We start from the raw sequence: 25,839 nt of genomic DNA, 5'->3' as shown, positions 1-25,839 counted from the left end.
AATGAACAGTTGAGCTGCCACGTGGCTTCTGGGAAGCAAACTTGAGTCTTCTGTCAGGGCGGCAGCATTCTTAACCACTGAACCATCTCTCTAGCCCTCCAAACTCCAAATCACCTCTAATCTGTACAGTTTTTAGTGTCCTCTACTTCACTGGGTATTTTCAAAAGGAAGTGATATGGCAGTTATGTGTTCTGGATAGGGCTGGCTTATGCCACCCTGTCACCAGCTGCCATTACTGTCCAGAATTTGGGAGGTGGGGTGATACTAGGCTTTGCAAGTGGGTGGTTAAAGTTCTTTTTTGTTTTTGAAGGGACAGGGTTTCTCAGTGTAGCCCTGGCTGTCCTGGAACTTGCTCTGAAGACCAAGCTGGTCATTTTTTAAAAAAAATTATAATTAGAAAAAATTTATCAGTGTGTTGCCAGTACGTATATTCACCACATGCAGTGCCCACAGATATGAGAAGAGGATGCAGGATACCCTGGAACTGCTGGGAACGGAACCTGAGTCCTCTGCAAGCGCAACAAGTGCCCTTAACTGCTGACACATCTCTCCAGCTCCTAAAGTTCACATTAAAAGAAAAAGAATTACGATTATTGCGACAGGCTCTATGTAGCTCTGGTTGTCCTGGAACTCACTATAGACCAGACTGACCTCAAACTTAAGAGATCTGCCTCCCCAGTGTTGGGATCAAAGGCATGTGCAACCACATGCAGCTGACCAATTATTTTTAATCGTTTGTATGCGCATGAGTGCAGGTACCCAGAGATCAGAGGTGTCAATCCCCCTGGAGCTGGACTGACAGATGCCTCAGCTGGGAACTGACCGCAGGTCCTCTCAAAGAGCATTATGTGCTCTGACTGCTGCAGCCTTATGTCCAGTTCCTAAAGTTTACTTTAAAAGGATCCCAAAGTCAAACTGTTTCATGCGTAAGACAGACATAAAATAGAACTGCTTCTCTTGATCCTTTCATACTCCTGGGACATGGTTACATACATTTTTTTTTTCCCGAGACAGGGTCTCTCCATACATAAAGGCAAGCTCGAGTAGCCCTTGGAGTTGCTATGTAGCTAAGGAAGACCCTGATTTTCTGATTCTTTTGCCTCTACCCCCTCATGTGCTCATATTACAGGGCACCACTATGCCTGGAATGGTACTGGGACTGAATCTAGGGTCTCTGATGTCAGGAGGGTGCTATACAAGTAAGCTACATGCCCAGCCCCTGAACTCAACCTTTCCTGCTCTGCTTATAGGGCTCCACCTTCCTCATCTTTCCAGTCCCAATTACTCCAAAGCATGATAGAGTACCTATCTGTCAAACCTTTTCTTCAAATCACAAACCCGTACAAACAACTTCATAGTCAAACCTTTTCTTCTAGCTCTGCCATGCCTAACACATGGGGCCTGGATTTCTGACCTGGGCACAAAATAAAAATGGCCTAAAAGCCATTTACAATTAGAATTAAAACCAAGCTAGGTATGGTAGCTCATGTCTGTAACTATGACACACAAGAGGCAGAGAGAGACACTGCAAGTTCAAGGTCACCTTGTATACACAATGAGTTCCACATTAGTCTAAGCTACATAGTAAGACCATTTCAAACTGAACAATTAGCCCCAATCCCCACCAAGTCTCCCATTTTAACACATTTTTCTTGTTCCCCTAGCACTTTACCATGTTCTTCCCTAGAACAAATGATTTCCTTCACAAAGCCTTAATTCCCTATGGGTTTTACTGCCTAGCTCAGACTGGTCTGGGTCTCTGGAGCCTCGTTTCCACCTTAAGTGCCGGACTACAGAAAGGTTCTATCATGCATAGCAAAAATGTTTAATGGTGTCTACTCCAATCTCCTACACTTTTGTTCTTCCTTAAGCTCCTTTATGTGTACCATTTCATCTTTTTTATTTCTTTGCAAGAGTGTCACTATGTAGCCCTGGCTGTCTGTCCTGGAACTATCAAGGTAGACCAGGCTGGCCTCAAACATAGAGCTCCACTTGTTTCTGCCTCCAGAGAGCTGGGATTAAAGATGTGCGCCACCACACCATCATTTCTTCTTAACACTCCACAGTTGTGCTTATGCCTGTCTTTCTCAACAGAAATCTTATTTGCTATTACTCTGGCCTCTCTTCCATTTACCAGTTCAGAGTCTATGCTTACCAGTGTGATAAGCAGGACGAGGTGGCATAGGACTTTAGTCCCAGCACTCACGAGGCAGAGGCAGGTGGATCTCTAAGTTCAAGGCCAACCAGTTCCACAGAGCTTGCAGAGAGAGAGAGAGAGAGAGAGAGAGAGAGATAGAGAAAGAGAGAAAGAGAGAGAGAGATAGAGGGGGAGGGAGCACAGCACCTGTAGAGGCTTACAGTGCTTAATACAAATGGTTTGCAGAGATGCAGGAGGTGACCCATGGGGAACAGAATGGGGAACAGAATGGGGCACAGACTTCAGAAACAAGGCAGGTGTGTTACCAATGTCAGTGTCACACTTATGTTCTTCTGTGACTCTGCAGTAATTAACTCACCAAGACAGTAGCAGTCAAGACACCAAGAAGAGCAGGTATGAGAAACTTCCTTTATTTCTTCTAAACAGGTGAAAATAAGCAATTCTTATATTTCTCACTTGTAAGATTTTTAAACTCTTAAAAATGCAATTTCTTCTTTTCAAAGCACATGCCATCTTAAAAAAATTCTCAGCAATATACATTTGCACCCAAGAAATACATGCAGCATCATTGTCGCCTGACAATATTCTGCACTAAGCCACTGACTCCTGTAGATGTGCCTCTTAACTTGGGAACTCCAGAGCACAGGCTTCAGTGCAACACTTATTTCCGTAGGAAACACAGGACCAGTGGTGTCTTCTGACAACTGCTTCCTGAGGGCTGAGCAACAGCCTCCCTCGGCCTTGTTTAAAGTACTCTCTTTAACGTGCTGATGTAAGGGACAACTAGAATTCAGAAACATTGGAGAATCCTGGTGGGGGATGAAGGAGGGATACTTAGGGCTACCCTGTGCCATAAACTTAGGGAAAAAAATTTACCCAGAAAACAAAACTGAAAAAAACCCTCAGATTTTATCAATGCACCCTTTAAGTAATTTTTTTAAAATTATTTTTTCTTTTAATTTTTGAAAGCAGCTTAACGTAAATCAAAAGCAGTTCCTGAGTAACTGCAGTAAACAGTCTTTAAATACATATACATGTACACATACATATATATTCGCAACTTAGCTCATTTTGGTTCTGCCTTAGTTTGCCTCCCTAGAGTTAGGTGAATCCCGCCCCTTCCTTCTTCCGGTTCTTATGTGCAAGTACAATAATATCAGCTCTGGGAATCGGCATGCAGATGTTTCCCTGGTGTGAGCATCTGCTTGTCTTCAGCCAGGTTTCCAGAGTCACTGCAGGTCAGTGTTTTTCAACCCACAAAATCTGTGAGTACCACGAATGCTTCACGTCTTCTTCATCAGACGCCGTGATTGCCACGAGTGGAGCTTGTTGTAGGCTGTTTGCAGCATCTCTTCTATATGACTTACCAGCTGAAAGTCACAGGGAGACACTGAAGTGAGCAAGCAGTCAAGGAGGCTGACGCTTCACACCCAAACCTGGCACACACTTTCCAGCACATCTCTCAGTTAACAAGGCCTCAGCAAAGGTATAACCACACATCGTGCATGCAGAAGACAGATGGTGGGTGCAGAGCAAGGTTTGGACAGTCACCTGCTTGGTCTGGGTCATGATTACCGCCTGGTCATTAACCAGCACCAGGATGTGGAAGCTTTCACTGCACTCTAGGCTTGCTTCTTTTGTGCAATGAAAGCCAAACCAAGTTGATCTCCAGATTTACATATTAGTCAGCTAAAGAAAGGTCATAGCTGGGCAGTGGTGGTGCATGCTTTTAATCCCAGCATTTGGGAGGCAGAGGCAGGCGGATTTCTAGAGTTTGAGGCCAGACTGGTCTACAAAGTGAGTCCCAGGACCGGCTCCAAAGCTACAGAGAAACCCTTTCTCAAAAAAAAAAAAAAAAAGCAGTGGCAATACTTTTTCTGAGACATGGTCTCACTGTGGGAAGCTCAGGCTGGCCTGTCTGAGTGCAGGATCACAGGCAGGCACCATTCTTCATCCCTGACTCAACACTCATCTTTATACTCCTTTGAAGGGTTTTGCCTCCATGGGTCTAACAAGTCACATCAAACCAACTCTTGAGGTTAGAAAGCCTTGGAATATGTTTCCGTAAAGGTGTGAGTGTTCACATGGTTAGGCTTATCATTCTAGGAAAAGGGGGACACTTGGAGCTCTAAGTCCTTTTAGCAGTCAGTGACCGATCTAAAATAAGAGATTTAAGTATGCCCCCACCCCGGCTGGAAGTGCAAGGCAAGGCAGGGCAGAGTGCTTGCCTATGATGTGTAAAGTGCAGATTCAATCTTTAGCAGCCCTCACCTCTAGTCCCATTTTGAAGGAGAGAAGGGTGTGCCATTATCTCTGTCTGCAAAATGTAACAACTCCTTCCTCTCAACAGGTAGCAGGAGCTTTACAGCAACAATGAGATGCATTCCACATCCTACTCTATGGCTACACATGGCCTAAGAATCCTTAACACGGTGCTGCAAACAGAATCAAATGAGGTGCCCTCATAAGAGGGCAGAGCACCTGCTTAGTGTTCTTGGCCTGTTGTAAGACACTTAGGGCTTCCTGGGAAAAATATTAAGTGATGAAGATTTTGCAAAACCCCATTTCTGATCATCTTAATTATTGGAATGCTGGATGTTATGTCTGCACAAACCATTTCTCACCAAATCAGTATCTCTGGAAGGAATCTCTTCTTCATCTGTTCTACTTTTGCTTGGGAACAACGCTAAAGACCTTGTGCAAAAAAACGTGCCCAATCACTGGCCTTCATTGCTGTAAAGCATCATTCAGGGACAGTTGAGCTTCCTGTCATCAACAGTGTCTATCCTTCACTAGCAGGTTTGTGAACACTACTTGTTTTTTTCCAAATTAGTAACAGATTTTTAGGATTATACACTTAGTAAATCTATCAAGAAAAATAAGGAAGGCTTGGAGGTTAAAGGCACTTGGAGCCAAGCTTAACAATCTGGGTTTGATCCCCACATCCCACTTAGTCTGGAGAGACCTGACTCTGCAAGTTGTTTTCTGAGTGTGGCACACACACACCTCTGTCCTGCTCAACACTATATAAAACAAAACAAAAAACAACAAAACAACATTGGGATGATCTTACAATGTTGATAGGAGGTACTGGTAACGTACAACTGTATAGGGCAGTCAATATTTTCACTACAGGACAAGTACTTTTTTTTTTGAGACAGGGTCTCTTACTATGTAGCCCAGGCTAGTTTAAGTATATTTTGAATACATGACACACTTTTAAATTAAAAGTAGTACACCAAGCAAAGAAAACAATGAAGCCATTTAAACAAAAGCAAAGTTAATTTCATCATTCAATACAAAGAGGCAGAACATTGGCACTTACATTTGTGCTTAAATACTGCCTCCGAATCTTTTCTTGGAATGGGCAGAGCTTTGTAACTTGAAACCGTTCCAAATTACTCTTCATTTTCACTACCTAAAAAAGACGAGAAACAATGAATTATAGAGAAATTGCAAAGAACCTGTAGGAACCAAGAGAAAAATGTTACCTTCTAAGAAGGTGACTTCTGTTAAATATAAACATTTATATTTCACTACTCATCATTTTTTTTACATTTTTAAAAAAGATTTTATTTATTTATTTATTAATTAATTAATTTATTAATTATGTATTCAGTATTCTGTCTGAATGTGTGCCTGCAGGCCAGAAGAGGGCACCAGACCCCATTACAGATGGTTGTGAGCCACCATGTGGTTGCTGGGAATTGAACTCAGGACCTCTGGAAGAGCAGGCAATGCTCTTAACGTCTGAGCCGTCTCTCTAGCACCCTCATCATTTTTTTTTATTTTAAATATTTAATGACAGGCCCCGGGCCTCAGTCATTTTTAACAATAACGTCTATAATTCACATTCCACACATTTAGTCATGTGTGCAGCAACACATGCAGAGAAGCAGTTTTTACTATTTTAAAATTTCTCTTTAACCAATTTTCTTGGTAGATATTTGAGCCATTTCTACTTTTGGAGTCTTACATGGTGGCACTGGAACATTTCTCTAGGTAAATATTTATTCACATTTTAATTTCCTTAATGTAAATTTTTATTATTTCTCTTAAATGTTTTTAAAATTTTATTTTATGCATGAATATTTTGCCTGAATGTTATGACTATGCACCCTGTGTGTGCCTGGTACCCTCAGAGGAAGGCATCTACTGGAACTGGAATTACAGATGGTTGTGAGCCACCACGGGTACTGGGAACCAAAGTTGGATCTCTGCAACTTCTCTTGAGATCCTTCTCTCAACTGCTGAGTTGTTTCTCCAGTCCCATCTTTAAGGCAAATTTTTAAACAATGAATTCTAAGTCAAAGAATGCTTATAACTGTGGAAAACAGACTCTTCTCTTAGCAATTCAGCACTAGTAACCACACCAAATGTTTTACTTACTTAGTAAATTATTAGGAAAAAGTTCTTTTACTGAAATCTGAGTGAGTCTGAGCTACCTGGCTCCACTCCTTTTTGGTAAAGGGTCGTCTTGCACATGGCTATGAAAACTGCCACTAAGCGAAGCTGTCAGCACTCCTCCTTCCCCATCCACTTTGGTGGTGCAGGGAATCAAATCTGATGTTGCATACCTGCTAAACAAGGGCTGAATGCTCAGCCTTTTGTTCTTATTTAGTCTCAATATGTAGCTTATTTTTTTTTTTTAATATAGGGTCTCCTTTTATACTACTGGTTGGCTTGAACTTCCTATACCAGGCTATCTTCAAATTCTGATTTCTGAGATTAAAGGCATGAATCACCATTCCCAGCTGGAGTCTAGATCTTTTTTTTTAATATTTATTTATTATGTATACAATATTCTGTCTGTGTGTATGCCTGCAGGCCAGAAGAGGGCACCAGACCCCATTACAGATGGTTGTGAGCCACCATGTGGTTGCTGGGAATTGAACTCAGGACCTTTGAAAGAGCAGGCAATGCTCTTAACCTCTGAGCCATCTCTCCAGCCCCCTGAAGTCTAGATCTTGAACTCAAGATTTTATCTCCTCTGATTCAATGCTGGGATTACAGGTATCATGCCTGGCTATCAGTTGGGTACTGTCTATTAGGTCTGCTGCCTATTGTTTATATTAAGTAATTAATTTTTTGACAGGATCTCACTGTGTAGCTCTGGCTGGCCTGGAACTCCCTGCCTGCCTCAGCCTCCCAAGTGCTGGAATTAAAGGCATGCACCAGCATGCCATGCCTGCCCCTTCTAGTCCATTATTTTAAAAAGTTTAAAACCAAGACAAAAACGTTTTCCCATTCTTCTTTTGCTGCTGACTGAGCCCTATGTCTCAAGCATACTCAAGCACATGCTCTACCACTGGGCCTCACCACCTGCCCATTTTCCCCTTAATGTCTGCCCAAAGAGCAGTTTATACAGGACAGTTAGTATTACCACAACAAATATTTTTTGTTAATTGCTTTTTAATAGGCAACAAGAGTTTTTGTCTTAAACATTTCACACTGGAGTTTAGGATGTAGCTTACTGGTAAAGCACTTGTGTAGCATGTGTGAATCTGTGGGGTTAACCTTAGCAGTACTAAAAGAAAAAACCAAACCAAACCAAAAAGGAGTACTGTTGATAACAGTTTTTTTTTTTTTTTTTTTTGAGACAGGGTTTCTCTATAGCTTTGGAGCCTGTCCTGGAACTACTAGCTCTTGTAGACCAGGCTGGCCTCGAACTCACAGAGATCTACCTGCCTCTGCCTCCTGAGTGATGGGATTAAAGGCATGAGCCACTGCTGCCCAGCCTTTGATGTCAGTCTTTAATTTTATCAATACTAAATGTAGCAAATACAGAGTGACCTGTGCTGAGTGTCTATTCTCCAATTATTTATGGTCTGGAGGTAGGGTGCTCCAAACTGTATGCTCAGAGTTATGTAACTGCTGTGGTTCAGTTTCCTAACCTATGACATGGGTATCAAGTCTAACAGTTATACTAATCTGGCACACAGTAATGTACGCTTAGCTCTCTGTTATTACCACAGTAGTTGGCTGTATTTACAATAGGTTCTAACCTTTTCTTCTAGGAATGGTGTATTAACAGGAAAGCAGGACCAGAAATGCCGCAGAAGTTCTCCAACAGCCACGTACAAGTGTTTCAATTCAGACTGAATGTCGTTTGGCACCATCTCTGCAACAGGAAGAAGAGCCCTAGGGCAACAGCACTTCTGCAGTCCTACATCTGACCACTCTAGGTGCTGGGCATACAGGTCAGCAGTGTAGAGCATGCAGAGCATGTCTGGGTTATCACCCCAAACCCAGTCCCATACACCCACTGACTCTTAGCAAAATAGCCCAGTTCTTTAAGGAAAAGCCAATACAGCACTGGTGAGGTGGCCCAGTGAATAAAAACACTTACTGCCAAGCCTGGTGACCTGAGCTCAGGACCTACATGATGGAGAGAACTGACTCTGTAAGCTGTTTTGACCTCCACATGTGTCAACACTCAGACAACCTCTCTACTCCCAATAAAGAAACTCAGCAGTTAATTAAAGAAAAGGCAAGCCATCACAAGCTTACATTTCCTTAGTACTAAGCAAGGGAAGAAGGGGAGAAGGGGCCCAGAACATACGGTTTACTGCTTGCTGTGTCCCTCCCTGCATAAGTGCTCCTCCAGGTGACAGGGCTGCGATGGTGCTGCTAGCAGCACTGCTTGAGAGAACCTGAAAGAAATGAATCAGAAGCTGACTTAGCATCCTTTTTTTTCTCCCCTCAAGACAGGGTTTCTCTGTGTTATCTTTGGCTGTCCTGAACTCACTTTGTAGCCCAGGCTGGCCTCGAACTTACAGAGACCCACCTGCCTCTGCCTCCCGAGTGCTGAGATTAAAGGTGTGCCCCACCATGCCTGGCTTGGCATTTGTCTTACAGCAGTTTTATTCCTATGCAAACATGTTATGAACAGTAACCAGAGTGAAACACTTTTTTGACGCTAGAAATGGTCTGTGTAGAAAACCCCACATACCAGGATACAGTAGGTCCCTTAACAGAACCTTTGAAAAAAACGTTTTTTACTAATACTTTTTATATATGTGTATGTGTGTGTCTGTGTTAGTGAACGTACATGTGTGTGTGGGTGTGTGTGCCATTGGCATCCAGAAAAGAGTATCAGATCCCACCACCGTGGGTTATGGGAGTTAAATGTTGAGTCCTTTCAAACAAGAGTAGCATATACTACTAGTCTCTGAACTACATAACTATCTTTCTGGCCTTCACAATTTTGATTTTTGAGGTTTTAGTTTCTTATAGTCAACTATGGTCTGACAAAATTAAATAGGTGACACCAAGATAGCTCAGTTTGTAAAGGTGCTTGCTGGCAAGCTTGACAACCAGAGCTGAATCCCAGGACCCATATGGTGGAGAGAACTGACTACCCCAGGTTGCCCTGTGTGCTTCGAGCTAGTTATGCAACTGCTTTTGTGTCGTCCCCGTCCCCCCCCCCCCCCCCCCCCCCCGGTCTCTTTGAGACTGGGTTTCTTTGTGTAGCTTTGGCTGTCCTGGAACTCACTCTGTAGACCAGGTTTTCCCGGAACTCACAGAGATCCACCTGCTTCTGCCTCCCGAGTGCTGAGATTAAAGGTGTATACCATCAGGCCCACTCAGTTTCCTAAATGAAAAGGACCTCATGCAACCCAGTAGAAAAACAAACAAATAAGCAAATGTTCTGTTACACAGCTCACTCTGGTTGCGCTTTTTATTACTCTGGTTACCCCAGACTGGGTAGCAGCTACAGAAATTCTGGTTTTCAAACAGTAAAAGTCACCTACCTGAGTTAAGTTGGGTGTATAAGCTTCCATTTCTTGTCTAATACTTTGAAAAGAATTAATAATGTCCTGACTTGTTGCATACTGTAATGACTGAATTGGAGTAGGACCATGATAATACCTGGAGGTTAGCACAGGAGAAACAACCAATTATACATAGTAAAGGTGTTCAATATCAGTCTTTCAAATATTTTAGCATCAACAAAACATTCCCCATGGCAAAAACTGATACCACACTTGAAAAATTTAAAGTTACTAATTTCTTTTTAAAATATTTTTACTGTTATTATTTTAGTTAATATGTATGTTATGTGGTGGGAGGCAGGTAGGCGCATGTTAGTGCAGGTGCCTGTGGAGACCAGAGGTGTTGGATCCCCTGGAGGTGGAGTTACAGGTGGTTGTGAGCCACCTGATGTGGGTGTTGAGAACAAACTGGGGTCCTCTGTTAAGAACAACATGTGTTCTTCACCATCGAGTGACCTCTCCAGCCCTTATAATTTAATTTCTATAAAAGGCAGTAAGAAAAAAAAATAGCATGAAGATCCAAAATTTGCGTCTGTGAAGTGGCTCAGAGGGTAAAGGTACCTGCTAAGTCTGACAACTTGAGCTGGGTCCCAAGTGAAAAGAGGAAAAAGAAACAGATCCCAAGCTGTTGTGACTTCTACACATTTGCTGTGACATTCACACATACTGACTTCCACACTTCTGTGACACACATACATACATACATACTAGTAAGTGTAATAACAGTTTTCTTGCTGGGCAGTGGTGGTGTATGTCTTTAATCCCAGCACTCGGGAGGTAGAGACAGGTGGATCTTTGAGTTCGAGGTCAGCCTGGTCTACGGAACGAGTTCCAGGACAGGCTCGAAAGCTGCAGAGAAACCCTGTCTCAAAAAACAAACAAAACAACAACAAAAAATCTAGTTCTTGGCTTTAATCCTTTAGAATGCATTCCAGGTGGTTACACACACACACACACACACACACACACACACACACACACACACACTCTCTTATTTTTTTTGCCTTTTCTTTCTTTTTTTTTAGGTTTATTTATTTATTATATATACAGTGTTTTGCCTGGGTGTATGCTTGTACACCAGAAGAGGGCACCAGATCTTATTGCAGATGGTTGTGAGCCACCATGTGGTTGTTGGAAATCGGACTCAGGACCTCTGGAAGAGTAGTCAGTGCTCTTAAAACTGAGCCATCTCTCCAGCCCCCTTTTTTGCTTTTTCAAGACAGGGTGTATTTGTGCAGCTCTGCCTGTTCTGGACCTTGCTTTGTATACCAATCTGGCCTAGAACTCACTGAGACCAGCCTGCCTCTGCCTCTCAAGTGCTGAGATTAAAGACATGCGCTGCCACTAAGTATGTTTTTTTTAAAGACCCATTTTATGAATGTCTTGCCTGCATGTATGTCTTCACACCACATGTGTGTCTGGAATGATTAGAGGTCAGGAGTGAGTCAGATCTCCTGGAACTGGAGCTCCAGGTGAGTCTTACTAGCCCAGGCTGGCCTTCAATTTGCTGCACAGCCAAGGATATCTTTGAACTACTGCTCCTCCTACTTCCTCCCTCTTGCTGAGGTCACAGGTACGTATAATCATACCCAGTTCACAAAGTAAACATTCAAAAAGAAAATTGTATATTCTACTTTTATAGCAGCAAACTGACTTCAGACTTTCAGAGTGCATTCTGTATTGACTATTGCATAAGTGTTTCACTTCTATCAGCCAAACTGACCTGTCTGACTTCTTGAGATTCAGTGCAATCGTTTTCACAGAATTGTTGTTTCCCAAGTCTTCATATTCAATGGACTCCTGTAACTTCGCCTACAATTGACAAGGTATTTTTAGTTTTGTTAGAAACTGACTAAAAACTAAAATTAAGCAGAGAATGAAAAAGGAAGCCTTCCCACCATTGAGCTAGAAATGGCTAAGCTGGTGTTCTTACCAATAATAAACATGAAGTACCGTTTCCTGCATTATGGTCGTACCATTTGTGACGTGTTCGTCTCCACCCCCTTCCCCTAAGACAGGGTTACTCTGTGCAGCCCTGGCTGTCCTGGAACTCACACTGTAGACCAGGCTGGCCTAGAGCTCCCTGAGATCAGCCTACCTCTGCCTCCCAAGCCCTGGGATTAAAGGCATGCACTACTGTCAAGCCATATGTGTGTATCCCTGGCTGGTTTCAAATTTAACAAGATTCACCTGCCTTTGCCTCCTGAGTGCTGATATTAAAGCGGTACACCACCATACCTAGCCTTTAAAATATGCGTATGAGTGATATGTAGTACATAGACTTTTGATCCTATCTCAGTCTGCTAAAGGTTGGAATTATGGGTGTACCTATCATATCTGGTGCTATCAGGTCTTTTTGAAGCAATATAGACATTCTCCATTTTGAATTAGGCCATACATATCCTATTATAATAAGCTGAAAATATTGCTAAGTTGAAAATGTGTTTAAAATCCTGATAAAGGGCTGGAGAGATGGCTCAGTGGTTAAGGGCACTGACTGTTCTTCCAGAGGTCCCGAGTTCAACTCCCAGCAACCACATGGTGGCTCACAACCACTGTAATGAGACCTGGCGCCCTCTTCTGGCATGCGGGCACACTTGGAAGGAATGCTGTACACATAATAAATAAATAAATCTTTAAAAAATAAAATCCCGATAAAGCTATCATAAAAATCAGTAATTGTAACATGGGGGCTCATCTATATGCTCCCCTCCTTGGTGCTGAGGAATCAAATCCAGCATCTTGTGACTCTTAGTAAGCTCTTTACCACTACGTTATGCCTCACCCCATTAATTCTAATGTTACAATGGCTGCATATACCTCATCTGTATGGATATGCTACAGACATCAACTTTCTGCTTTTGTCTCGACTGCAGTCCCGTGTTAGGTATTTCTATCTAAATCTCTGCACACTGCTCCCATCTTTTCCATAAATGTGTAGAAGTAGGAGAGTATAAACCTTTAAACTTCTCATGTGTACTGCTTACCTGGTCTCTACATATCCTTTCTGTAAACAGGGAGAAGGGACTTAGAATGAAATGAAATAATGAGCAAGTAGCTACTTTGATCCACAATTCCTCATATTCTCAAAGGAGAGAATGTTTTTAACCTTGAAATACCAGTTTAATGTTAGGAACAATTAACTTTCTTTGCAAACAAACACATGAAACTTTCTATCTACTGTCTTTGTTGAAAAATTCCCCCCAGAAAACAGAATCACACACATACACAATTTATATGTATACACAGAAAAGGAAAAATTGAATAAAAACTACTGATCAGAACTGAGTCAATGGAAAGTTTGCTGGTTAAGCCGACACTGAGTTTCATAATGTTCTGCAAGTGATGGTGATGCCTCTTCTTGGTTAAAATCAAAACCAGCCTTAGGAAATAATAAGCAATATAAAGAATTTAGATACCTTATACCCAGAGAAATGCAATTCCCAAAATGGCCTAACTTGATGTCCATACCCTTTTGATTGCTGGCTGAAAGCAGTCTGCATCTCCAGAATTTCCGTCTATGCTGCTGGGCTCACCATTCTGTCCATTTTGTGCTTGTCTTAAAAACAAATGGGAAACAAGTTCATGTTAAATTGCTGAACTGAACACTACTACCATGTCACCTGGTTATCCTGAAAAGGTCAGTGACAGTCTCTACATGTATACTTAACTGTTTCCTGAGACCAGCAGCCAGGACCATGGCACTGTGGTGGTTAAACCTTTTGATGATGGCAGCATTACTATTTTCCTTTACGGATTTGGAATTGGAAGTAGATGGCACAGAGCAAATGCCATAACCCTGTGAGAAATAAGTAAATACCAAAATAAAAATTTGACTTATTATGGAATGGAATACACAATTGGGTAGCTAGATATGGAGTACACACTTACAATCCCAGTGTTGGGATACAGAAAGAGGTGAAATCCTGGGACTTGTTTGCCATTCAGCACATACCACCCAATGAGAGATCTGGTCTAGACTATCAGGTCAGTGAGTGATCTTAAGTAAGATCCCGGCATAATTACACTCTTGGTCTAATAGTATTACATGGGTAGTTAACTGTTTTCTGCTTGGATTCCAGGCTTGATCCCCATCCACAGGCAACAACTCATGCTTGATACAGAAGACCTAATCAAAAGTTGGTGGCTAGAGAAATCACAGGCGCTAAGCAGTGAACTGCTACTATTTAAACTATTTTCTGAATGTCTCATGTCCACATCCATATATTGGCAGTGCCAGATTCATCAAATTAACTTCAAAACAAAACAATTACTCCCTACAAAATGCCCAACAACAACAAAACCCCCCCAAAAAGCCAGGTTTGATAGAGAATGTATTTAATCTGGCACTCAGGAGCCAGGGGCAGGTGGATCTCTTAAATTCAAGGCCAGCCTGAGCTATAGAGAAACGCTGTCTCTAAAACAACCAGAAACTTAAAGGAAAAAAAAATTGAAATAAAAATATAATTACATCATTTCCCACTTCCCTTTTAAACCCCTCCCCCCAGCTTCCCATCTACCCCTTCTTCCAAATTCTTGACCTCTTTGTTCATTAATTTTGTTTTTTGGAGAAAGGGTTTTTCTGTGTAACAGCCCTGGCTGTCCTGGAACTAGATGTGTAAATCAGACTGGCCTCAAACTCAGAGATCTGCCTGCCTCTGCCTCCCAAGTGCTGGATTAAAGGGTGTATCACTACCACGCAATCCATTAATCCTTCTCATATATACATGTTGAAGCTTCTTATTATATATATTGAGTGGTGGTTATAAGGTGGAAGTGCTGAATATAAGGGACGGTAGAGAGCTTGCCTTAAATGGGTTATTTATTTCGCACCCTCTATGGCTCAGGGAACACTGGAAGAAGGGCACAAGGAATGGAAGTATTGGAGAATGGAGTGGCACATGGCAAAAAGGCATCTTCTGGATATGATGCCACCATTGCACTCATTTTGGCCATTGCACAAGACTTGTATAAAATTGGGCATAACATTTTTCATGGGAGGGGATAAGCCCATAACTATTGACAATATTTGCCTCTAGGGAAAGGAGTGTCATTTTTCTCAGTAGTGCAGTCACTGAAAAGCTGCCTATGCTTCAGTAAATAAACTACCATGGTCAGGAAAGAAACCTTGACAAAACTCAGTGGGTCACAAACATACAAAAGACATGAAAGTAGAAGACTTCTTATTGGGAAGTTTCACCAGGAGAGGGGACAGCAGGGGTATTGGAGTGAACATGACTAAAATTCATCATGTTCATGTACACAACGATCTAAAATAATAGAAAATGAAAAGGTGCATGGAAGCTAAGGAACAATGGCTGAAGTTGCTCCTGTCCCTGTACACACATGCACACAAACACATACAGGCTCAAAATGAGCAAACAAGAGGATGCAGATTCAACTCCTGGTTTTATTTTACTTTCCAGCTGTTAGTCAGGGCACGTGATCAACTTTCTAAGGTCTAACTACAACCAGCCCCAACCCCTGCAGTTATCCATACCACCCTTACTGTTTTCTTTTTTTTTTTTTTTTTTTCCTTTTTTTTTTCGAGACAGGGTTTCTCTGCAGCTTTTTAGAGCCTGTCCTGGAGCTAGCTCTTGTAGACCAGGCTGGTCTCGAACTCACAGAGATCCACCTGCCTCTGCCTCCCGAGTGCTGGGATTAAAGGCGTGCGCCACCACCGCCCGGCCCCCTTACTGTTTTCTTCACAATTTTTCATTGACAACTGCCACTCAATCTGTTCTCAGCAAAATGTAGCTGCCCTGAGTCAGCCTACTCTTGCTCAGTGGCCTTCCCTAGTACATGGTATAATTTTTTTGTAATTATTTGATAAATTATTAAAACCCTATAAGCCAGCCAGTTTATTAAGGTTAGGAAATAAAGGAGCTATGAGGGAACATGATCAGCATTACTGGAGGGAAGGTGGTTCAAGTCACTACCTAAGCAAATGTTAATGCTTTTTAAATAAAACACGGAAGAGCCAAGAACAGGTTCATGAGGATCATCAAAGGTTTGTTACATTCTGAATGTGAAATACCTAAGCAGAGGAACCAGAGAGATTGCTCAATGGTTAAGGGCACTTGCAAAGGGTACAGGCCCAGTTCCCAGAATCCACATAGCAACTCACAACTGTCTCTAACTTCAGTTCCAGGGTCTCTGATGCCCTCTTTTTGCATTCATGGGCACCTGCATGTAAATGGCACCCATTTAAACAAGCAGGTAGGCAAACTAAAATTTTCTTTATCATAAAAATTTAAAAAAATACCAATCTTACAGTTGAGTAATGATTTGGGACCTTTGGAGTTAGATCATTACACAATTAGTACTCACAGAAATGAGTAGGAGGCCTGGAGTCATAACCTGTATGGGCTAATACCAATACAGGCTGGCAGATAAGCAAACAGATGTATGCCTGTTTACTACAACAATGGGTGAGTTCAGTTTCTGGAGAACTGCTTATGGGGAAAGCTTAAAAATTATTTCTAAAAAGGTTAAGCAACTCACAGAGAACTGAGTTGTTTAAGGCAATTTTACTTCTTAAAGCATGTGTGTATGATCTATGTGTGTGGTGAGCATGGATGTTCATGAAGTCACAGGACAACTTCTGTGAGTTGGTTCTCTCCCACTGTGGGATCTGGGGCTCAAACTCAGGAGGTCAGGCTTGTGAAACAAGTACTTTCCCCGAACTGAGTCAACTCACTGGTAGCCTAAGACAATTTTAATGGCAAACAGCAGTACCAAGAAAAGTTTCCGCCCTATTTAAAAAAAAAAAAAAAAAAAAAAAAAAAAAGAAGGATGGAGACTCAAACTCAGAGCTTGTTGCATACTGAAAAGCACTTCTGACACGTTAACAGTACTCTTTTTATTTTAGGGTATTACAAGTGGATTATCTAATTTAGGGCATATTTAAAACAGAAACACTGAAAACCAAGAAAAGATCATTTTGTTTCTTTATTACTTCTTACCTCATCTAATGGTTTATCTTCCAAAGCTGTCAAATCTAGCATTGGGTTTTTTACTCCTAATGAAACCATTGTTTTTAATCCTAGAAAAAGCAATGAAAACACAGGTTTAAAGTTCATCTTTCTCAGATATATTTAAAAGATATTATTAGTAGGTCTAAGAGTCAAGAATGGCAAGGTGAGTATCAAGGGGCCAGGGAGAGACGCTTACCCTTTTCATCTATTTTGGCACATTCTGCAAAGAGATCCTTTGATCCTGTATTTAGTCGGTCCCTGTGAAAATAATGAGACTGGAAAAAACGTGTCCAGAACTCCTTTTCCGTCATGTTGTGTGGTACAGTTTCTGCATATTTCATTTTTACTGTGGAGAGAAAAAAAAAACCCATATAAGATCTTATATAATGAGTTCCTATTTCTTAAGAACCTTCCAACTTAAGAACTGGATAAATACTAAAAGTTTTCATGACACTCATATACTATAGGATTATAAATCTGGAATAAAATTTAATAGATTTAGGTGAGGTACCATTTATGAATCCTTATAAACTATAGACATCATTTACATACCACAAACATATTTTTCAATAGCATACTTGGAAATCAGACCTGACAAATACAAGGAAATTTTAGTTGGTGGAGAATGAAACTTTTAATACTCATGGCACTACCAGTTCAGTTCTCCTGGAAGCTTCCAGTTTAGTTATCAGTGTTTAGAATCACTGCCATTTACTGTTTAGGTCACCCTAGAACAAACTGTTTTCTTTGTACATTAGTTCCTTATTAGGAAAATATTAACAGTACCTACTTCATAGTATATTTATGATGATTAAATGTATACACAAAGGGAACACTAAAGTCTGTGCTAATATTCTAGAACAGTTGTTCCCAACTTGTGGGTCATGACTCCTTTGGGGGCTGCATATCCGATATTTACATTACAATTTAAAATTCAAAATTACAGTAGCAAAATTACAATTATAAAATAGCAACAAAATAATTTTATGGTTGGAGGTTACCACATGAGTAACTGTATTAAAGGGTTGCAGCATTAAGAAAGTTGAACTACTGTCCTAGAAACGGCAAGCAGCCATTGCTGGGTAGATGAGACAAGACAGTATCTGACTCAAGGAACACTGTTTAGTGAGTAGAGTAACTGAGAAAGCAGTGGCTCTCGCTCTTGGCTGTGTATCACAAACCATCAGGGCTGGGGTTAAGGGATGAGTTGGAAAGATCATTCTGTATACACAGCGAGGGGATGAGCTGGGAGTGGGGCAGAACAGCTCACTTACTGTTATCTGCAGCATTCATTTTACTCCAGCTGTGCTGAAGGTTAAAGAGCCCCTGATAGGCTTTTCATTTCTACAAGTAGAATTCATCTAAACAATTCCTTTAATCATGTAAAGGTAAAAATCAGTAACTGGGCTGAGCAGTGGTGATGCACGCCTTTAATCCCAGCACTTGGAAGGCAGAGGCAGGCAGATCTCTGTGAGTTCAAGGCCAGCCTGGTCTACAGAGTGAGTTCTAGGACAGCCAGGGCTGTTACACAGAGAAACCCTGTCTTGAAAAAACAAAAAACAAACAAAATCCCAAACATACCAACAAACAAACAAACAAAAAAACCAAAACCAAAACCAACCCCCCCAAAACTTGACTCATCTTACCTGCTGGATAGGTCCTAAATATAGATTCAATGATATCAGAAGTTAAATTATATCTCAAACCATTACAGCCATCTGTTTGGGGCCGGACATCAGCCTAAAACAAAGACCACAAATATAGATACTTACATACATTTGTTAGATATTCACAGAGTCTATCTAAGCTCCTAAAGGGAGGTAAAACAGACTGTGAGTAAACTGTAGACAGAGCAAGCCCCATACACTAACCCTATACATAGAGACAGGGCTTAAAGAAGCCTGGACTTGTTTATCAGATTCCAGGAGACTTGTAAGCCTGTTTCTTTGTAAGTCTGAAATGGTTAAATAGACACGTTGAACAGTGGCCAACATCGGAGATCTACTGCAGGTTTAAAATGGAAGTCTGAGGATAGCTGCCAAAACCTCTGTGAACCTTGGCTAGTAGTTAAATGGACACTGGCTAACTGGTTTCCTTAGGAAAGGATCTATGAATCTGACTCACTGCTAATCACCCAGAAACATACTAAATACATGTAACAGCTACTCATAGTTTTTAGTTTGTCTGCTGAGACAGGGTTTCTTTGGAACCAGTTTAGGCTGGAACTCTCTAGGTAGTCCAGGTTGGCCTCGACCTCAAGATCCTCCTACCTCTGCCTCAAGTGCAGGGGATTACAGGTGCACACATTCCTGGCTTCCTATTCATATTCTTGTTAATGAGTAAATATTGATCTCATCCTTTTCCTATATAAAAAAGACCCATTTCTTAATTGAAAAGAAAACGCAGCCCTAATTTTCCTATTAAATAGGTTTCATGGTCTTATTTTTTCCAAATGATTGCAGTCTCTGTACATTTAAGTCTGTATTATGAGTGAAATACAGCAATCATTCTACAAAAATACCAGAGCTGGGTGTGGTGACACACATCTGTAATTTTACTTCTCTAGAAGCAAAGGCAGGAAGATCGACTCAAGTTTGAGGCCAGCCAGGGCTATACAGTAAAATCGTACCTCAATGTAAAAATACCATTTGCATTTAAAAGATTATTTTAGAAGACTACCATTGACAACAAAATTTCCTTTCTCTTTGAACTAGGTTTCACTATGTAACTGCTCTGGAACTCACTGGAACTCATATAGACCAGGCTTCCTTGAACTCAGAAATCTACCTGCCACCTCGTGTGCTGGGATTAAAGGCATTTGCCATTACACCTAGAGACAATAAAATTTTCACTAATTTACTTCAAAGAAAATGCCAAAATTTCAAGAGAAGAAACTGCTTTTTTGGCTTGGAAAGATGACTACAAAGGGTAAAGTACAAGATTGAGTATCAATGGCCAGAACAAATTTAGATAAATTGGATGCTGCAGGGCATGTGTCATCTCTGTACTGCTTACAGAAAAATAGAAGGCGGAAACAGGAAAAACTCTGGCGCATGAGCAGGACACCTGGCAGATGCAGGAAAAAACAAACCCGGAAACCCACAAAGACTTGGTTCAAACAAGCAGAAATAAGGACCAATACCTAAAGCTATCCTCTGATCTCCATATGAACACTATGGCACACATGTGCCTGTGTTTATAGACCCCCCCCCCCCAAACCCAGAGGATTTTCCCTCTTTTTGTTCGAGACATTTTCTCACATAGTTGAGTGGTGGTCTGAATGAGAGGCTCCCTAAGTCTCAGACATCTGAATACTCGGTTCCCAGTTAGCAGATGTTTGGAGATGTTTGGGGACGATTAGGAAGTATGGTCTTGCTGGACCACGTATTTCACTGTGGTTGGGCTTTGAGGTTTCAAAAGTTTCACACCTATCCCAGAGATGTGAGCTTTCAGGCACTGTTCTGGTAGCCTGCTGTCACTCCTTTACTCATTCATCACAGACTCTAACCCTCTGTAACTGAAAGCTCCATTTAATTCTTTTATAAGCTGCCTTGGTCATAGTGTTTTATTACAGCTATAGAAAAATATTAATATATTAAGACTGTTCTTCAACCACTGATCCTCCTGCCTCTACCTCCTAAGTTTTGTTATTACAGATACGTTCCTCCAACCCCTAAATGTCCCTATTATAAAAATGCTGGAGTTTTCCTATTCCTAGTTTTCCCTCCAGAAAATTTAGAAAGGTCCATACCAGAAATGCTGCAGAAATGCCAACATCCTGCTTGTAACTAGATGTAGAACTATCTGTTGCATTCACATTTAAACGATTGGCCCCCAGAATTCTCAGCACTGATTACTTGGCTCATAACAAAGGTCTTTATAGAGCTGGAATAAACAGGATCTTCTCTTGGAGCATTTCTGGTGATAGATATAAATGTAATTAAACTTCTGTGATATTCACATGACTCCTTTCATTTTGTGATGGCTGAGCAGTAGAATTCATTAGATTAGATAATTTTTAGAGTAATAAATGAAGTACAAATAAAGGGAAGGAAGTGTGAAGAAGCAGACTAAATTTTCTAAAACAAAGAATCGGTCTTATACATCTTTGCATGCTTGCAATACAAAGTGCACTTTGTATTTGAACAGTACTGTATTTTCCCCACACATAAGGTGAACAAGAGAAGGGACAGTCAGAGTTCACAGTACTCATTCATTATTTTCACAAGCACAAGGAACTATAAGTACCAATAACTTGGACAGATATTGTTAATAAAATAATTTCTATTGCCAGAAAATTTCATTGCTTTTGTATCTCAATCTTTTACACTATGGAATTTAAAAAAAATCATTATTTTTTAAATAATTGAATAAAGGCTTTTATTAGGGCGTAAGGAAACAAAAAACTAAGCACACAAGGAGAAAGACCTCTGGTGGTGGTGGTGGTGGGGGGGATGAAGAGTGCCTCAGAAGTCTGAAACCCCACAGTATGGATTCTGGGCTTCTTATTCACAAACATACTTCTAATAGTTTAGTATCTTCTCTGTTATTAGAACTGGGGAAAGAGCAAGGAACCAGTGCTTGTAATGTCAGGTCTCCTAATCAAATGATAGACCTGATGCAGTAACTTTTAGGGCTGCATGGTCTTGTCAGAAGTCACACAGCAAACACATGGTAAAAAGTGGAGAATCACAGGCAATGACTGCACGGATCCTTTTTTCCTACAGAAGGGAGATATGCCAAGCCCTTAGTAGAGTGGGGAAGCAGAATCTACACTTTCACCTGTTCTTTTCTTCCAGTTCTTTATTGGCTTTCCGCTTGAACTTGGGCAGTAACTGCTGAAGGAGGTCCTTCACTGCATCCCGTTCTTTCACCGCTGTGCTTTCATTGGAAAAATGGAAGTTTGTTGTGTCCCCCGCATGCAGGACCAGCTGAAGTTGAATTTTAGCTTTTCCTTCTGGACTGATTTTCTGGCCTAAAAGCATGAAGCTAATTAGACGAGGACACTCAGACTGTAATCCCAGCACTTGGGATCTGGAAGCAGGACAATCAGAATTTCAAGGACAACCTGGGCTATATCACCAAGCCTGAGCCTAGCTTAGGATACAGGAGATACTACCTTAAAAGCCAGTAAGCAAGAATGGAAGTGAGAATAACCCGAGTACATTATATAAATGCATGGCATTGTCAAAAAAAGTTTTAATATGAAGAAAAAAAGAGAGTGAAACTGAAAGTGAATGATCAAAGAACAACCTGGGAGATGGTAACAGTGGAACTCTTGCTCATTTCCTATGAGGACCCCACGTATGATTCTCAGCAATGCAAAAACTTACCTGTCTCTAAACAAACCCCAAGCATACAGGTATTGAGAATATTTCATATAAGTCTACTGTAGTATACTTTGGAAGAGGTCAGAGTATACAATCAATGGGCCTTTTCCTTTGGAGGCAGGGCCTCTTATAGCCCAGGCTGTTCTCAAGCTCTGTAGCTAGAGATGACCTTGATCTTTTGGTCTTCTTTCCTCTACGTAGTATGTGCTAGGATGTGCCACCACACCGAGTTTGTGTAGTGTTGGGGACCAAACTCAGGACTTAGTACGCGCTACACAAGCGCCCTACCTACTGAGCTACATTCCTAGTCACTGAAGATTTTCTTCATCTTCATTATCATCACCACCACCACCACCATTTGAAGATTGAAATCGCTTAAATATATGTACACAGCAGAACTTGTGCTCTTTTTCTTATGTATTTTGTCTTCATGTATGTATGTGCACCATGTGTATGGCCCGGTGCCAAGGAAGCCCGAAGAGGGTGTTGGATTCCACCCCAAAACTGAAGTTACAGATGGTTGGGAGCTGGTATGGGGTCTTCTGCAAGAATAGCAAGTACTCTTTTAACATCTGAGTCATCTCTCTAGTCCCAGAACCCATGTTCTTAACAAATGGCTGTCATGGCAACAGTGCTTTTCCTTCCTCAAAGAGTTGGAGACGGAGGGCTTTATCCCACTAAATTGGCAGGCAACTCATGGCAGTGTGGCATACTGTACAGAGTTCTCACTCTAACGTAAATAGATTTCTGATATGTGTGTGTATGGAGTGAGGGAGAGACAGACAGACACATATACCCAGAATGTCTCTCATTTTGTAGTCCAAGATGGCCTGAAACATGGCTGACCTGGAATTTGCCATGTAGATCTGTCTGTCTCTGAATCTTGAGTGCTAAATTTAAGGCTTACACTATCCACCCAGTCCTTTATTTCCTATTTCCAAGCAATACTAATACAAGTAGCTCCCAGTTATAAAAGGAATGGTTTTTTTTTATTATTTCTTTGGGCAATTAAGATCCTAAGTTATTTCAATGGATAAGGCAGGGATCTTGGTCATTTCCAGCCGTCACAGGGAGCTGAATCGCTGGGAAAGGACTGTTGCTTGCACACAAAGGATGCTCACTGGCATGCTCACTGCTTTTTAGTTTTAGAAGTACCACGGTGCTTAAAATCTACACAAGACTTTTATCTATGAGAAAACTATAAATAAGTGGATCTATACTAGTGGTCACAGTTAAGGACTCTCCTGGGTTTATTCTTATATAAGATCTGCCCCCACCCCCTCCCAGTTTAGGTGATTGTAGAATTGTAGAAATCTCTTTCAAGTTAAAGATTCCAAATTTCTGGTGCACTTAAACCTACTGTTCAACACTATACATTTTGAACAAATTCCAAGATAATCTTGCAAATATGGAAGAAGGTATGTTGATTTTAGCTTTTAAAGTTCAATGTTCTTGGGTAGGGTATTTTAACTCAGTGTTAGAGTGTGCATCCAGAACGCAAAGAGTCCTTGGGTCTGATCCCCAAGGGCCCCTACTGGGACTTCAAAAGCTCTGTATACCTCCATCTACCTTTGTTATAAAGTTGAGTCTACTTTTTCCAACAGATAATAGCCATATCAAAATTAGGTAACTTGCCTAAATGCAAAATTTTGGTGAAGGGACAATCTGCCATCTTCTACCAACCTACCTACAAAATCTCAAAGATATTAGCACACAGTTTTATTATGTGAAACTATCTGCAGTAAAAGATGCTAAAGTAATCCTTCATTGTCCTTCAAGAGAGAACAGTTACTGGGGGCTGGTGAGATGGCTCAGAGGTTAAGCGCACTGACTGCTTTTCCAAAGGTCCTGAGTTCAATTCCCAGCACCCATATGGTGGCTCACAACCATCTGTAATGAGATTTGGTGCCCTCTTCTGGCCTGCAGGCAGATATGCAGGCAAAACACTGTATACATAATAAATAAATCTCAAAAAAAAAAAAAAAAAAAAAAAAACCACAGTTACGTACCAGACTGCATATCCACTCAAAGAAATATTATGGAACTTTTCAAAGTACACATGGAAAAAAATTTTTTTTAAATGAAGATAGGTCTACACTATGTAAATCTGCAAGGTATTTGATGATCCTATTTTATAATTACTACTGTATGTTCTTCAAATATAAAATAGAAAACTGTCGACTACACATCAGATGTTAGTACATATGACTTACATTTAATATCTGCATACATATGGCTGATTGTAAATCTATCTTTGCCTTCAGGTGCCCAAGCAATTCTCTCTGCCATGAGGTACAGTGCTCCATCCTGCTTCTTCTGACGAACCTTCTTCACTATCAGCAACACTTCTTCAGATGAAGTTGCCATGATGCCTATAAGGTGCTAATGGGGGGGAGGGTCGCGAGGGAGAAAAATCAAGTACATAAAATGTAGGTTAAAAATAAGTAAATAAAAATGGATGTATAGGGGCTGGAGAGATAGATGGCTTAGTGGTTAAAAGTACATGGTGCTTTTTCAGAGGACCCAGGCTGGATTCCCAGCACCTATATGGTGGTTCATAACTGTGTAACTCCAGGTTGACCAAACTCCAGGGATCTAATATTCTCTTCTGGCTTCTGCAGGCATAATATACCTGTGGTTCACATACATACATGAAGGCAAAACACCCATACAAATTAAAAATAAATAGATGTATAACTAACACACCAACCAAGGGCATTCTGACTGCTTTAAAAATTGTGTATACCTACATACCACAACCCAAACCACAGAGAACATTTTTAGAACACTCCCAATGCTTCCCCATGCTTGTTTCGAGTCAATTCTTCTCTCAAGCAGCTAATTCCCGATTTGTATTATCCCAATTTTATTTTTAGCACAGGAATGCTAGTAATGGCATGCTATGAGCATGCTTGTAATCTAGAATTCAGGATTTTGAGGAAGGAGGATCAGAGTTCAAGGCCAGTGTGTACAATAGTAAGACAGTTTTCAAGAGGGGTGGGGCGTGTTGTGAGGAAGAGGCAATGGTAGATTATACAAGGTGCCATTATAAACTTTATTTAATCTCATTTAGTCTCTACTTAATAATCTTCTGAAGCAGCCTCTACTGTTAGTTAGGTTTTATAGATAAGAAAAACTGTTGTGAGTTGCCAAGATGTTTTTCTGAAGCATCCAATTAAGTAGGACTAGGTTTCTGTCTTTGTCAGGTTGACCTCAGAGTTACATTACATATGTCACGTATGTTCTACATGTATGACTAGTTGGACAGACAAGTTGATTATTTCCCCTGATTATCTACAAAAACATGTATTTTTGCACTGCAGGAGCTGATTTCCCTGGATCCTATAAGATGACAAAAGAGAACTTATTCCTGACAGTTGTCCTTTCACTTCCCAGAAGGTAAGCTGTATTTTGTGAGTTGGTATGCACACATGTCATAGACTGAATAAAATTGTTGGGAAGCTCCACCCAGTCCCACTCCTCCCATTCCAGACCCCTGAGAATGCCCACCAAGCCATCAGCAGCACTTCCTCCTCCTCTGGAACTCAAGACCTCCTACAGGCTATTTAAGACCTGCTAGACCTGCCACGTGCTCTCCC

The 25,839-nt window shown here is 41.0% G+C and overlaps 1 protein-coding gene across 1 annotated transcript; it reads right to left on the bottom strand.

Annotated features, from left to right (window-relative positions):
* Positions 1-2,552: 2,552 nt before the first annotated feature.
* Positions 2,553-24,619, bottom strand: Gtf2h1 (general transcription factor IIH subunit 1). Its single transcript, XM_038313788.1, is given in 15 exon segments — positions 2,553-3,528; positions 5,484-5,576; positions 8,164-8,279; positions 8,721-8,811; positions 9,913-10,030; positions 11,657-11,745; positions 13,405-13,492; positions 13,605-13,732; positions 16,899-16,978; positions 17,107-17,256; positions 18,557-18,650; positions 20,662-20,748; positions 20,750-20,828; positions 21,693-21,885; positions 24,454-24,619. Coding segments are annotated over 15 exon segments (1,647 nt in total). The 5' UTR covers positions 24,608-24,619; the 3' UTR covers positions 2,553-3,441.
* Positions 24,620-25,839: the final 1,220 nt, after the last annotated feature.

Source organism: Arvicola amphibius, chromosome 12 (assembly GCF_903992535.2).
Source record: "Arvicola amphibius chromosome 12, mArvAmp1.2, whole genome shotgun sequence".
In the NCBI taxonomy this organism is placed as follows: domain Eukaryota; kingdom Metazoa; phylum Chordata; class Mammalia; order Rodentia; family Cricetidae; genus Arvicola; species Arvicola amphibius.
Note: the sequence above shows the minus strand (reverse complement) of the source record. Positions and strands in the feature narration are given on the sequence as shown.